The sequence below is a fragment of the Chiloscyllium plagiosum genome, unplaced genomic scaffold (genome assembly GCF_037043375.1).
Source record: "Chiloscyllium plagiosum isolate Xiang-an unplaced genomic scaffold, Cpla_swu_hap1 HiC_scaffold_12, whole genome shotgun sequence".
Lineage (NCBI taxonomy): Eukaryota > Metazoa > Chordata > Chondrichthyes > Orectolobiformes > Hemiscylliidae > Chiloscyllium > Chiloscyllium plagiosum.
Genome location: NW_028270150.1, coordinates 31,216,164 through 31,231,609, shown reverse-complemented (window position 1 = coordinate 31,231,609; position 15,446 = coordinate 31,216,164). Strand labels below are relative to the sequence as shown.

Sequence of the window (15,446 nt, the reverse complement as noted above, 5' to 3'; positions counted from 1 at the left end):
AGTTTAATTTAGATAAAAGTGAGGTGCTGCATTTTAGAAAAGCAAATCCCTGTTTTTCAACTAAAGATCTTGTAATATTATTCAAAGAAGTGTAAGTAGCTTTCCATAACTCAACATCACCAGTAACACCACTACAAAAAACATTAACTGGAGATTTATCTGTCTGTGGAATCTTGCTATGTACTTTGTTTTCGACGTAAGTAATTAATTGTATGTAAAGATTTGCGTGAAGCAAAATTTATAAATTTTGAAAATCTTTTTGTATTTATAGCCAATAAATCCTTGCGTCCTCAAGAATCCAGCTTTTCTTTGAAAGAAGGCAAAATTGTTATCAGCACCCTGGTTACATTTGCTTACATCAAAAGTAGGTATACAGTATTTTGGTGTATATTAGTTGATATTGATGGAAGAGTATATTTCATGGCAATTCAGTTCCTCCTTATTTACTTGATCAGGGCATTTTACTTGCAAATGCTCAAAGAAGACACAATTTGTCAAAGCTTTTCACTCATTTTGGATTAAAACGTTTTGATTTGAAGACCATAGGAAATAGGAGCAGCCCATCAAGCCTGTTCCACGATTCAGTAGGATCATGGCTAATCTGATATTCCTCGCATCCATTTTCCTGAGTTTTCCCCAATACCTTAGATTCTTGATCCATATGGGAATCAATCACAGCCTTTACAAAATGTCATGATTCGGAGATGCCGGTGTTGGACTGGGGTGTACAAAGTTAAAAATCACACAACACCAGGTTATAGTCCAACAGGTTTAATTGGAAGCACACTAGCTTTCGGAGCGACGCTCCTTCACCTGATGAAGGAGCGTCGCTCCGAAAGCTAGTGTGCTTCCAATTAAACCTGTTGGACTATAACCTGGTGTTGTGTGATTTTTAACTTTTTACAAAATGTGTATTTTTAAAACATTATTCAAGTTCTGTGTGACCAAATAAACATTTATCCACCTTATTATCCTCAACCCAATATAATCGCAGTTTTGAACTTTTGATTTGATCTGGTCCCAACAGCCATAAAGGCAAGTTTCAAACTTCCATGAGACTTTGTGTGAAGGAACACTTTATGACTTCACTTTGGACAAGCTTAGTTCTAGTTTTAAGATTATGGATGTCCCCTCCATCCCATTGGAAGAAATAGTTTTATCTAACCACCCTATCAAATCAGATCATTACCATAAGCATGTCAATTAGATCACTTTTTAATTTTCTACAGTCCAGAGAATGTACATAGAAGCAAATGTTTTAAGTAGTAAATCATTCAACTACTTGAACATGCTCTGCTATTCATTAAACTCATGGTTGATGTGTTTGTCCCATTCCCCCTACCCTTAATATATTTTGATTCCCTTGCCCAAAGGAATAAGGTGTTTCTCTGTGCAAGCTCTAATGTGTTTTCTCATGCAATTCTCCGCTACACATCTCACTATGTATGCACCGTGCCTTTATGGCACTACACTCACACTGCCACCAGCACTTGAAGTGCTCACCAGTGCTGGGAACTTCCAGGTCTGGCGTTATATTTAAAGTTTAGCTGTGCACCAGATCAAGGCTACCAGCCACAATTAGCCCTTCACAACATACATACTTCAAGAGAAACGCAAATGAACAGTATATAAATGACATGGGTGACACTTCTTTGGAAGTAGAAGCTCACATTGATAAATATATTGCTACTTTAAATTGTTGCCTGTCTGATCAACTATCATATTAACTGCAGTTACACAGGGTACCCATCTTTAGCACCATACTATGTTAGAACTCTCTCCCTCTGCTGCTGTTTCCCTAATGCTCAACATAGTGCAACATCTTGTCATTTTTCAATGTGGGAGGTGGGGGCGGGCGGCCATCCCACCTTGGAAAGCCTACAAACAGTTGAAAATGTTAACTTTAATTGTACAATACGAAAGCAAAAAAACACAATCTACGTTCCCTTCTGGGCATGCTTCCTAGGAACCCTCCAACCACAAGGGATGAACTCAGATTTCTCCAGTTTCCTCATTTCCCCTCCCCCCACCTTGTCTCAGTCCCAACCCTCGAACTCAGCACCACCTTCCTAACCTGCAATCTTCTTCCTGACCTCTCCACCCCCACCCCCACTCCGGCCTATCACCCTCACCTTATCACCCTCACCTTAACCTCCTTCCACCTATCGCATTTCCAACGCCCCTCCACCAAGTCCCTCTTCCCTATCTTTTATCTTAGCCTGCTTGGCACACTTTCCTCATTCCTGAAGAAGGGCTCATGCCCAAAACGTTGATTCTCCTGCTCCTTGGATGCTGCCTGACCTGCTGTGCTTTTCCAGCAACACATTTCCAACTCTTATAACTGTGTGACTTGCTAGTCATTTCAGAGGGCAGTTAAGAGACAATCATATTGTGATAGTCTGGAGTCACATACAAAACAGCAGTTACCCTCCCGATGGAGAACCAGATGAGCTTTTCCGACACCTGACAGTGATGTCATGATTAGATTAGATTACATTAGATTACATTACAGTGTGGAAACAGGCCCTTCGGCCCAACAAGTCCACACCGACCCGCCGAAGCGGAACCCACCCATACCCCTACATTTACCCCTTACCTAACACTATGGGCAATTTAGCATAGCCAATTCACCTGACCTGCACATCTTTGGACTGTGGGAGGAAACCGGAGCACCCGGAGAAAACCCACGCAGACATGGGGAGAACATGCAAACTCCACACAGTCAGTCGCCTGAGGCGGGAATTGAACCCGGGTCTCCGGCGCTGTGAGGCAGCAGTGCTAACCACTGTGCCACCGTGCCGCCCACTAGGTTGTCTTTAGTCCATTAATTCCAGATTTTTATTAATTTCAAATGCCATTCTCTGCCATGAATATTAAATGAGTCTCTGGATTAGTTATCCAGCAACAGTATCACGAGAGCATCACTCCCTCCATGGTTCTCAGCCATATTCTTTGGAATTTTGCAGCAACACTCTGTGAAGGGCTATTCCTGACTGCCATTTTTGACCTGATGCTGGACTTTAAATGTATCACCAGCAGTAGGCGAGCCAGAAGGTTCTGGCTGTGGCGAGCACTTCCACCTCGGGTGGATGCAAGATAGCAGGAGCACATACCTTAGGGACATGATGCATGGGAAATCAGGTGGAGAATGGCATGAGATAACTTGTTAGAACTCCTGGGAAGAAACCCTTCATGAAACTCCCCGTGAAATTAACACAATTGATTCTTAGTACGTTTCAGCCCATCATTATCAAGACTGTCAGGAATGTAAAGCTGGTTTTAGCAATCTGTATTCATAATTTAATCTTTTTAATCCTGGGACAATTCTTGTGAGTCTATGCTATTCCTTCAGCAAATTCAATCTATCCTTCCTGAACTGTTCCTGTATATATATTTTAATATAAGGCTTCTCTTGGTTGTTCTGAATACGTACCATCACTTTACAGGTTTCCGAATTAAATTTTATATCTAGTGTTTGAACCTCTTCATTATATGGAACAATATTTTCAGATCTTTGAAGAATATATTGTGTTTTTTTTTTGTGCAAGATCAAGGATGTTTATATCACATGTTTGCATAATGTTTCTGTGTTGCAGATAATCCAGAAATGGTCGGTTTGTTGTTTGTATCCAGTGTCTGCATTGGCTTGATCTTCATATTGTGCGTATTAGTGATTCGAGTGTCCTGCCGACCAGATCTACAAAATATTCGCAACAAGAACTCTAATGATAGGAAAATGGATTGTTGTCAGGATGAGAATGGAGATGAGGGTAACAGTAATGATGATGAAGATGAAAGCAGTGATGATAATGAAGAAAGTTCTTTGGACTTCACCTTTGAAGGATTAACAAAACTCTACAGGATAACAGGATCTAACATCAATGAAGCAGCAGAGATTGCTGAACGCATAGAACGTCGAGATAGGATTATACAAGAAATCTGGATGAATGGAGGTTCAGAACTGCCTGTGATTAGGAATCTTAACCAGTATTATTGATAACTAAAGATATGAAAATCATCGGTGTAGAGGAATTTGGCAGTTTATTATTGTGGACACGTCACAGCATACCCTTTATTATAACTGCAAAACACTTTGTTTTAATTTCTATTGATCACTTTAGTTACGGTTCCTTCTATGAAGGAAATTAATTATTGTAAAATGTATTAAGTAAAGTTACAAATGAATATTTTTAACAGGGTGACATCTTTTAGCCAGACCTCAACTTCCAAGAAAGCACTGTGAACAATTCATTTAGTTTACTGTAAGTTTATAAGTTTCAAACACTGCAATCCAGGCATCTTGATATTGAATCAGGTTAGTTTTGCATCATTGCCATTCTAAAGCTGTTTTATTCCATCTTTGATAAAATCAGATCAGATTCCTTAGATTTAGTGATGCAAATGTTACTCATAGTCTGAATAACAGCAACAAAAAGCTAAAGGATTAGTGAATAGTTTCAGTGTACCATATCCTTACAATCAATTTGAGCTTTCTGCTAAAAATATTGTTTTGATCATAAGAAATCATTTTTGAATATTTTCAATGTATCTAATTCCTAAAGGCAGCAATGTAAATAATGATACTTCCAATCTACTTCTTTTGTAAAGAAATGCCACTTTTCTTTTCACTGGTTGAGATTTGATGATAATATTTTGATTGAGGAGGTAAAACACCTATTGACATTTAAGTATCATTAATCCACAATGTGCATGTCTTGTTGAATTATACAAGGTGCAGATGCTGCTACAAGTGGTTTAAAAGAATATATTTATAGCCAAAACTTATATTTTGTTCTTTTTGTAAAATAATCATCTAACAAATTGAGAGTATTCTGTACCAAATGGTATATGGAAAAATCAAGCCACCATATTTCTTTTGTATTATCCAATTCTTGCAAAGATATGAATTGAGAGCAGAAATATCCATTTGATCCCTCAAAGCCATTCTACCATCAGTAAGACTGTGACTGATCTGTTTTGCTTCACATTCCACATTCCCCTCTATTATTGATAACCTTGTATCTCTCTGACAAACAAAAACCCATTAATCTCCACTTGAAAAATACACAATGACTCCACCTCCAACACCACCAGAGGCAGCGAGTTCCAAAGTTGGACAACTTTTAAGAGAAAAGAAATTCTCCTCACCTCTCTACCAGAAGAGTAACTCTTTTCAAATGCTGTCCCCTAGTCTAGAGTCATGCACATCAGGAAATATCCTTTCCAAATCCATCTTCTCAAGACGGTTCAGAATCTTCTATACTTAAACCACGTCTCCTCGCATCCTTCTAATCTCCAGCAGATATGAGTCGAGAGTGTAGTGCTGGAAAGATACATAGGTCAGGCAGCATCCGAGGAGCAGGAGAATCGACGTTTTGGGCATAAGCCCTTCATCTTCAATGCCCAAAATGTCGATTCTCCTGCTCCTCAGCTGCTGCCTGTCCTGCTGTGCTTTTCTCGCACCACACTCTCGACTCTGATCTCCAGCATCTGCAGTCCTCACTTTCTTCCAGTAGATATAAGCCTAACCTTTTCTCATAAGACAACCTACTCATTCCAGCCATCAACGTAATAAATAAAGGAAAGTACCACAGATGCTGGAGATGTGAAATGAAAAATGGAACATGCTTTAAAAACTCAGCACGTCTAGCAGCATCAGTGGATAGTGGAACAGTGAATACTTCAGGTCCAGCACAACATTTGGTGAGAACTGATGGAGTACAATAATGGATTTTTTTTACTGTTGACAAAGAATGGGGAAAGGGGTGATGGTGGGGAGTGTGTAGAACAGATGGTACGATTGGCCTTTATTTCAAAGGAAATGGAGTATAAAAATAGGGATGAAGAGTTATCTAGACTCAAAACGTTAGTTTGCTTTCTCTCTATGGATGCTGCCTGACCTGCTGTGATCTCCAGCATGTTTTGTTTTCAGTACAGATTCCAGCATCTGCAGTAGTTTGCTCATATAAAAATAGGGAGACCTTGCAAAACCTATAGAAGGTACTAATCAAACCACAGTTGGAATACAGTGAACAGTTTTGGTTCACGTTAGCTAAGGAAAGCTATACTGGCATTGTAGGTAGGCCAGAGAAATTTTACTGGACTGATGCCAGGTATGAAGAAATTTTCTTATGAGGAGAGGTTGAGTAGGTTGGCTGATATTCATTAGAGTTTTAAAGAATGAGAGGAAACTTATTGAAACAAATAAGATTCAGGGAGGGGTGCCTGACAACATCAATGCAGAAATGTTTTCTTCTTGGGAATGGTTTGTTACAGACTTGGGGACAAACAGGCATCACTTCTGGATAATCATATGTATTGAACAACAGAAAAATAGTTGGTTCCATAAATTTGACACGTTATTTTCCAAGAAATTGTTGAATGCATAAAATTATAAGGAGGAAAGGCAATTATAATTGTTCAAATCTGATTCTGCACATAATCAATTTAAGTAGAACCTGAAAGTTAACAACCAATTCATTATTTTTAATAACATTTTATTGAAGAATTAATGAAATTTGTAAAGCAAATCAATAGATTATTGGGCTTGAAATTGAGACAGGCATTGACTTTATTTGTAACTTCATGAAGCAAATACTTTAGTACGAGATGTTCAAGGGGATAATTACAATATCCTTCCAAATTATCAACATTCGTTTAAAGTTGTTTTTAAAAAATGGTGAATAATGTAAAAATGCTAGCTTTAAACTCCAGTTATACACTCAGTGATATCCATTGGGTTTCATCAAGGAAGCTTAATTTTCTCATGATCGAATTTTGGGGAATTTAAGATTCTGCAAGAGGGCCAAATTCATTCTCCAACTTTTGTAGGAGATTATTTCAAATGAATATGACACAGGGTGAAATATACCCATTTTGCATTCTACTTTTGTTGTGTTTGGCCAAATGAAAGCATCTCCATGAAATCTCTCATCTTAAATTTCACTTCTCAATTTTTATATATGTCTAAGATTTCCCACTGTCCCATTTTGATTGCTGTTTAATGTTCTTCTACATGCAGGATGTATTTCTGACTAGATAACTTCAAATGAAAACTGGATAGACTTGTCAAAGCTTGCATCAAGCAGACATCTGCTAGCATTTATGGTCAAAACTCATATATGAAGGTTGGACATTTCAATAAAGTACTGTAAGATGATCAGTCCCCATAAAATAAGCAGAGAGTGGCTGCTTTCAAAGTTGAAAGAAAGAGTATGGAAACAATTACTTATGTAAAGTGTATCCAGAACTAAATTATAATTCACTTCTCCAGATCAGAGTTGTTTAGTTTTGGCACATACCAAAAATATTTCGAATAAATATATAAGTTTCAAATATAGCGCATGAAAATAGGACTAAGAGTTCCTATTCAGCCCTTCAAGTAATTTTCCCACTCAAGGAGCTTATAGAGGATCTGTATCTCAACTCCATTTAACTACTTTTAATTGCATGATCTCTTAATGCAATATTCATTGTCAGCTTCCTTACTCTTGCCAAGGATTAGATGCAATATTTCAGTAATCACTTCTGCTATAAGTCTCATTTTTGCATTACGGTTTTACTGCTAGTAATGGAATAACAGTAAACTCCCAAGCTTACACAGTCCAAAGCCAGAAGCTCACTTCTTCAGAAGAGTACTGTGAAGATGTCAACATTTTTTGGGGACTGCCTGTTGATGTCTGTCTGCCTGAGAGTTACAATCCTCTTGCTCTGGCTCTTCCATCATGCCTGACTTTGAATATATTGACAGGCATGAGACAAAGCTGATGATGCCCTCCTCTAGATTAAATGATTACCTGATGTGAGATACTAGAGCATTCCCATTGGTGTATATTACCAGCTGCTTGGAGGAATAAATGAGAACCAAAGACATTGTGGAAGATAAATGAACCTTGACCACATTTAACACTAGAGTGTGAGGCTTTCAGTGACTTAGAGGTAGTAATATTGTCACAGAAATGTAAAATTTACCTTTTGATGTCATTACCTAATGAAGGTCAATGACTCTCAGTTTTGGCATTTTCAATTGGTCTGACCACAAGAGTTTCTCGAGTGAGAAGTTCCACACTTCTTCTACTTTATATCATCTAATACTTTTGGTCTATATTAATCAGAATAATCTGTGTAGCAACTCTTCCAGGGCAAGATGGATTACACTGCAATACGCAGAACTAAATGCAGTACACCAGATGCAGTCTAACCAAGCTGTGTAAACTCTGTCCTTACAACTAAGTACCATTCATGGGCCTTGCACTTGAGGTGTAGATGGTTGCTGAAAAATGTTAATGAGCCTTTCGAGATATAGGAAACTATTATCACAGAGTTCCCCAGACCTCAAAAGAAGAAGTTGATTCTGGTTCTGGGTTCTTTTGGTACTTGACCTGCAGGGTACCACAGGAAGTTTATATAGTCACCTTCTATGCTGCAGTCATGAGAAGGAGAAGCACACCAACTCCCCTACTGATATTACAATATGATTCTGTCGCCAGTGATCATTAGAATAGGCTTAAGTTAAATAGAAATATTCTTAACTCATTCCTTATCCAACTTATTACCCTCTGAGAATTGAAATCCAGTTGACATTGAGCTCATTAGATAGCCGCCATGACCCTCCATATTTCAGTCAGTGCTCACACATTGAGTTGACTGCCATGCCTGAATCTTTCATGATGTGGCAAAGTTTTTCAGATACAAAAGCAGTTGTTTTACCCTGCAATAACTTAAACCAAAATTAATCAGTTTCCTTGGTTTAAAATGAAAATTCCAAATTCATTCACAGGCAGACCTTGTGACCAAAGTAGTGGTCACATTACTTTTGTTGTCCTTAGCAGAGGAAGCACAACACAGATCCAAAAATCTCGCCTCTATGAGAGCCTAATCTAACCTGTGGGGCATGATATCTGATCTGTTGAGAATTTTCAGTCTTCTTTGGTTGTTATTTCAGATTCAAAATTAGAGTGGTGCTGGAAAAGCACAGCAGGTCAGGCAGAATCCGAGGAGCAGGAAAATTGACGTTTCAGGCAAAATCCCTTCATCAGAAATCTGTTATTTCAGATTTCCAGCTTCGACAGTATTTTGCCATTGTATTTGGTCCTGGGTAAATGCTCCATATGATGATGTTGAACCAAATAGACCAAAAGTTACATATCCAACGGTGTTGTTTATTTGAATATCTGGTGATCACAAATTATTAGTCAGCAAAAAATAGCTCCATTCTACAGTATTTTGCAGTAATTCTTGTTACAAATAATGTATGTTTGAACATCTGTGAAATGATTTCATCTCATCAATCAATCTGGCTTGATAAATGAATTTGCAGAGATTGTCTCTGGCTGCTAGTTCTAGAGAAATGATAAATTCAACATGTTTTGCCCAGAAATCCTGATCAGAGGAAATGTTTAATGTCCAAACATTTCGGTTTGAGAAGAATGATGAATACGCGATTCTGCTCAGCTGCAGCACTTTCCATTGTTGCACAGTTTCCCAACAATCACCATTTGATCAACACATCATTACTGAGTTGCTGTAGGCTTCCAGATCTTCAGTAAGTTGTCTAAGTAGACCCCAATGATTTGCAGAAGAATCTGATTCAGTGAAACTAATTTGAGAACTTCCAGCCCAATTACAGGCTCCGTAAATATAGCTCCTTTCCTGCCACCAATCATCAGGAACAATTAGTCAGTACTTCCATCGAATTACTTTTATAAGTGGAGTAATATGTCATGATAAGGGACATGTATTGACACTTAGCAAGGATGTGGCCAGATATGGCAATTGTGCAGCGCTTTGTAAATATTTTACCGATGAATGTATTACCTGACAATGGGAAGAACTGGTTTTCTATCTCAGTCACATCAGGATCAATTCTTTTCTCAGAGAATCGTGCAACATGTTGACTATCAAGAAAGTGATAAAATTATCAGGGGAAGTGCTAGATAATCTCAACAATATAATGCTACACTATGTTGTGACAGAGGATTCTCCAGAGAAGTTCATATGAAGGAATTCATAATAATCCATACATAGTTCTCTCCAATGAAAACCAACTACAAATTGTGGGTGTAATTCTTCAGTTACAAGATTGGATATTATATCAAATAACAGTTTAACCACAGTCTTGGCACTATCCTTCATAAAGGCTTGAAAGAACAGCAAATTAAGCATTCATGGTTGCATTAAACTGATAGTTGTTATGCCAATTTGCATTATTTAAGTATTTATTTGTACTTAAGCCTGATGTCTTAAGTTAAATTTTATTCCAAAGATTTATTTTACTGGGCTTGGGCAACAGTGATGTTGGTATATATGATTAGCTACAATTTTTCCAAACATAACGGCAAATTTTCAAACAGAAATCTATTATTGTCAATTTTCTTTTAGTGAGAAAAACAGTAAAGTACAGTGAAATGCTTTTCCACTGTCGCCAGGATCCTGCACCATTTAAATAGTTATAAAAATAAGAAAAAAAGAACAATATAACTTAAAGAGATTCCATCAATCCTGAGCCAGCTCAACATCATGCCTGTTCCCCATCCCGCCTCCAGTGCCTTGCTGCTGTTTTCACCGGACCCAATCAACATTGAAGTCCCCACTCTTTAGACACTATCTTTCGCCGCTGGGCCAATTCTTATATCTACTGGTTCCCCTTTTTTCTATCCTGTTTGGTATCTCCTCAAAGAATTCTACTAAGTTTTCAGGTATGATTTCCCCTTCATAGTCATACTGACTCTGCTTGGTTGTATTATATGTTTCTAAATGATCTGCTGATACATCCTTTATGATAGACGTTGAAGATTACTATCAATGCATTCATTACCTCTACAGTTACTTTCTTTGATATCCCAGCAGGCAACCCATTAGGTTGAGGGGATATATCAGCCTTTAGACCATTAGTTTTCCTAGTACCTCGTTTCTCTCATGATAGTTATTGTATTTATTTTCTCTCCTACTGTTCTCTCTTGGTTACTTAGTTTTTTTTTCTGCTGTGACTACTGATGGAAAGAATTTGTTCAGTTCCTCTGCCACTTGCTGGTTCCACATTATATTTTCCTTCGCCTCATTCTCTAAGGTGCTTATGTTCACATTGACCTCTCTTCAAATATTTAAATATGTTCTTCTTGTTCATTTTGATATTACTTGCTAGTTTATCCATAAAGTTTATTTTCTCCCATTTTTGTTAGTTTTCAAAATGTTCCCAATCCTCTGGCTTATCACTAATCTTTGCCACATTGTATGTGTTTTCTTTTAATTTGACATTCTCTTTAATTCCCTTGATTAACCAGAGTTGGTTTATCCCTTCTCTAGAATCATTCTTTTTCATTGGGATGTATCTTTGTTGCAAGACTTGAACTATTTTCTTAAACTTTTAAACCAATTAAGGCATCTTGGCACAAACTTTGGCATGGTCATCTCAAGAGATCCCTGGCAGGATGTATTCCAACTTTTTAAAAATTCATTAAGGGGATGTGGATGTTGCTGACTGGGCCAGCATTTATTGACTGTTTAAACAATCCTTAGATAAGCACATGGATGATGATGGGATAATGTAGGGAGACGAGCTGAGAATAGTTCGCAGATCGGTGCAACATCGAGGGCCGAAGGGCCTGTTCTGCGCTGTATTGTTCTATGTTCTATATTTCAAAATCTCCTGAGAAATGGTGGCGAGCTGAATCCTTGAACTTCTGTAGGTGCACTCACAATTCTGTTAGAAAGAGAGTTCCAAGATTTTGATGCAGTACTGATGTAGGAATGGCATTTTAGTGCCAAACCAGGATAACATTGATTATTTCAGCTTCCTACTGTCTTTGCAACTTAAAATAATATGCTGTTGATTTTCATGCACATTAAAATGTCAAGTTGTTTTTGCTTATTGCTGTTAACAAAAAGACATAGGTTTCCAGAAAATTGGACAGCACTGAGTGTATAGTTCAGTACTTCTGAATAAAACACATTGGGTAGAGACTCAGTTTCGTTGATAAAGTTTCCTGCTTTTCAATCGAATGCAGTTCCAGCATTGTGGCTACAGTAATGTGGATTTTGGTTTGACAAAGGGAGGAAAAGTGTCACTTCCTAATAATGATGTTGATGTAATATATTCCACTCTATAAGGCTCCATTCTATCTGGGACTTTATGTTCTTGGCTGAAAAGCAGGCGAGATATGGGTGGAAATAAAATAAGTGCTTTTGTGTTCAAAAGCAATCATAAATGATGCACAAGGTAAACGTCAAGGCATAGATCATTTCCTTACAGTCTCTGTTGATAAAAATGAGTCATCAGAAATTAATGTAGTTTCCAATAAATATACTGTACTTCCTAAATTCTGGCAACTTGTATTGATGTGAATCTATAAAGTATCATTCTACAATTCTTTCCAGAGGAAGGAAAAGGCAAAAGTTCTATCAGATAAGAAAGTCAAGATTGATTTGTTTTGTAGTGCACTACAATTTTTTGGGACTAAGAATTTTCCCAAATATGTTAAATAATGTCAGAACCATCACAGAAATTTATTTTTTTCTGAAATTCAGTGATTAAAGTAATGCCCAAAAATGTTTTCAATACTGTGTGCAAATATGCTGAACTGAAGATTTTTTTTAAAAAGGACTTAAAATTATAGAACTATATAATAAAGGCCAAAAGAAAAATCCAATCCCATAGTGCAGAACAATAAAAGATTTTTAAAAAACAATTTGACAGCAGGATTAAGGAGGTCAAAAAAGATTTTTGACATTTATTGCTAAAGGAATGGTGTATAATGGTCAGGAAATGTTGTAACTGTACAAGACATTGGCTAGACCACCTCTGGAGTACGGGAGACAGCTTTGGTCCCCTTACTTGAGGAAGGATGTAACTGCATTGGAGGCAGGTCGGAGAAGGTTCACTGGATTAATTCCAGAAATGAAAGGCTTCTCTTGTGAGGAAAGACTGAGCAGTTTAGGCCTGTATTGGCTAGAGTTTAGAAAAATGTGAGATCTAATTTGATAAGGGGCGACATGGTGGTTCAGTGGTTAACACTGCTGCCTCGCAGCACCAGGGACCCAGGTTCGATTTCAGTCTCAGGTGACTGTGTGGAGTTTGCACATTCTCCCTGTGTCTGCGTGGGTTTCCTCCGGGTGCTCCGGTTTCCTCCCACAGTCCAAAGATGTGCAGATCAGATGAATTGGCCATGCTAAATTGCCCATAACGTACATCAGTCAGAGGTAAATATAGAGTATTTGGGATTGGATTTGGGTGGGATATACTTCGGCGGGTCAGTGTGGACTTGTTGGACCTGTTTCCACACTGTAGGGATTCAAATTGAGGTATACAGGATGCTAAAGGGGATTAACAAAGTAGATGTCGAGTGGGTGTTCTACCTTGTGTTCAATCTATAACTAGAGGTCATAGTTTTAGGTTAAGGGATGGCAGATTTAAAACAGAGATGAGGAGAAATCATTTGTCTACAAGGATCAGGGTATCTGTGGAATTCATTACCCCAGAATGTGGTTGATGTTGGGAAACTACATTTAAGGTGGAGTTAGACAGTTTTAATTTGTAATGGGTTAAAGAGTTAGGGGGAGCGGGCAGGATAGTGGAGTTGAGCCCAAGGTGAGATCAGCCATGATCATATTGAACGGTGAAGCAGGTTCAAGAGGTTGAATTGTCTACTAGGAATTGTACATACGCACTTATATTTATCACTCCCAAGTTGTAGGAAATGTTCTCACATTTATCACAAGAAATCTAAATCTCAAGAACTTAATGTAGAATACGAAGATTTTGTTCACAACATAGTGCATATTAATGGATTCCATACCATATCAATGTCAATTCTATAACGTGAGTACAATTATAATCACAGGTACTCTGCGTAGCATGAGGAAATTCAAATACAGAGAAAGTCCTTGAAAACTCAGTCATTTTTGTTCAAACAATGTGAATTGTATAGTGATTTAATTGTATGTTTAACATTATGTAAAGATGGGTCTGAGTACATAGAAAAGTACAGCACAGATGCAAATCATTTGCCTCACCATCTCTGTCCTGCCCATAATGCCATTCTAAACAAATCCCATCTGCCTGCATGTGGTACAGTCTTTTTTGATGCTGTTACTGACGAGCAGCATGCAGTGAGAAGTACAAAAGGAACAAGGCGAGCATGTCATAAAGTCATTGAGATATACAGCACGGAAACAGACCTTTCGGTCTAACCCGTCCATGCTGACCAGATATCCAAACCTAGCTAGTCCCATTTGCCAGCACTTGGCCAATATCCCCCTAAATCCTTCCTATTCATATATCCATCCAGATGCCTTTTAAATAATGCAATTAAAGAAGAATAAGAGAATCCATTCCAGCTGATGCTCTGGCTGTAGATAGAATGAAACCAAGTGAGTGCAATGTTTTGTGGTAAGCATAAATTATACAAGAGAGATGGTTTGCACCTTAATAGGTTGGGGACCAGCATTCTGGCAGGCAGGTTTGCTACTGCAACACAGCTGCGTTTAAACCAATTAGTGGGGGGGAGGGGACAAACTGGATGTTTAAGAAGGAAATTGAAGGGAAAGTTAGAACAAGGGAAGTCAAGAAAGACAACTGTATCAATGAAGCAGAAAACTCAAAAAGGGATCATGCTGTAATGTTGAGTGAAATAGGAGTTGATGGGAAGGGTGAGGGCCGTAACAAATTAAAATTACTATATATGAATGCACGAAGCATTAGAAATAAGATGGATGATCTTGAGGCTCTTTTGGAAATTGGCAGATACGATTTGTGGGGATAACTGAGACGTGGCTTCAAGTGGACAGGACCTGGGAAATGAATATTCAAGGCCATACGTGCTATCGTAAGGACAGACTGACGGGCAGAGGGGGTGGGGTGGCCATGTTGGTAAGGGATCATATTCAGTCCCTTGCGCGGGAGGACCTAGAATCAGGGGATGTAGAGTCAGTGTGGATAGAGCTGAGAAATTCTAAGGGTAGAAAGACCCTCTTGGGAGTTATCTACAGGCCCCCAAACAGTAGTCTGGATGTCGGATGTAAGTTGAATCAGGAGCAGAAATTGCCCTCTCGCAAAGATGTTACTACAGTTGTTATGGGGGATTTCAACATGCAGGTAGACTGGGAGAATCAGGATGGTATTGCACCTCAAGAAAGAGACTTTGTGGAGTGCCTCCGAGATGGATTCTTAGAACAGCTGGTTAGATTAGATTACATTAGAGTGTGAAAACAGGCCCTTCGGCCCAACAAGTCCACACCGACCCGCCGAAGCGCAACCCACCCATACCCCTACATTTACCCCTTACCTAACACTGCGGACAATTTAGCATGGCCAATTCACCTTACCTGCACATCTTTGTGACTGTGGGAGGAAACCGGAGCACCCGGAGGAAACCCACGCAGACACGGGGAGAACATGCAAACTCCACACAGTCAGTCGCCTGAGGTGGGAATTGAACCCGGGTCTCTGG

General features: G+C 38.6%; 1 protein-coding gene across 3 annotated transcripts in view; it reads left to right on the top strand.

The window, feature by feature from the left end:
- eva1c (eva-1 homolog C (C. elegans)) overlaps positions 1-12,318 on the top strand; it is a 157,468-nt gene extending 145,150 nt beyond the window's left edge. For all 3 annotated transcript variants that reach the window (XM_043701326.2, XM_043701327.2, XM_043701324.2), the window contains 2 exons: positions 272-364; positions 3,597-12,318. In XM_043701326.2, the coding sequence (XP_043557261.2) occupies positions 272-364; positions 3,597-3,997 (494 nt within the window). In that variant the 3' untranslated portion in view covers positions 3,998-12,318. The remainder of the gene's footprint in view (positions 1-271; positions 365-3,596) is intronic.
- The last annotated feature ends 3,128 nt before the right edge of the window (positions 12,319-15,446 follow it).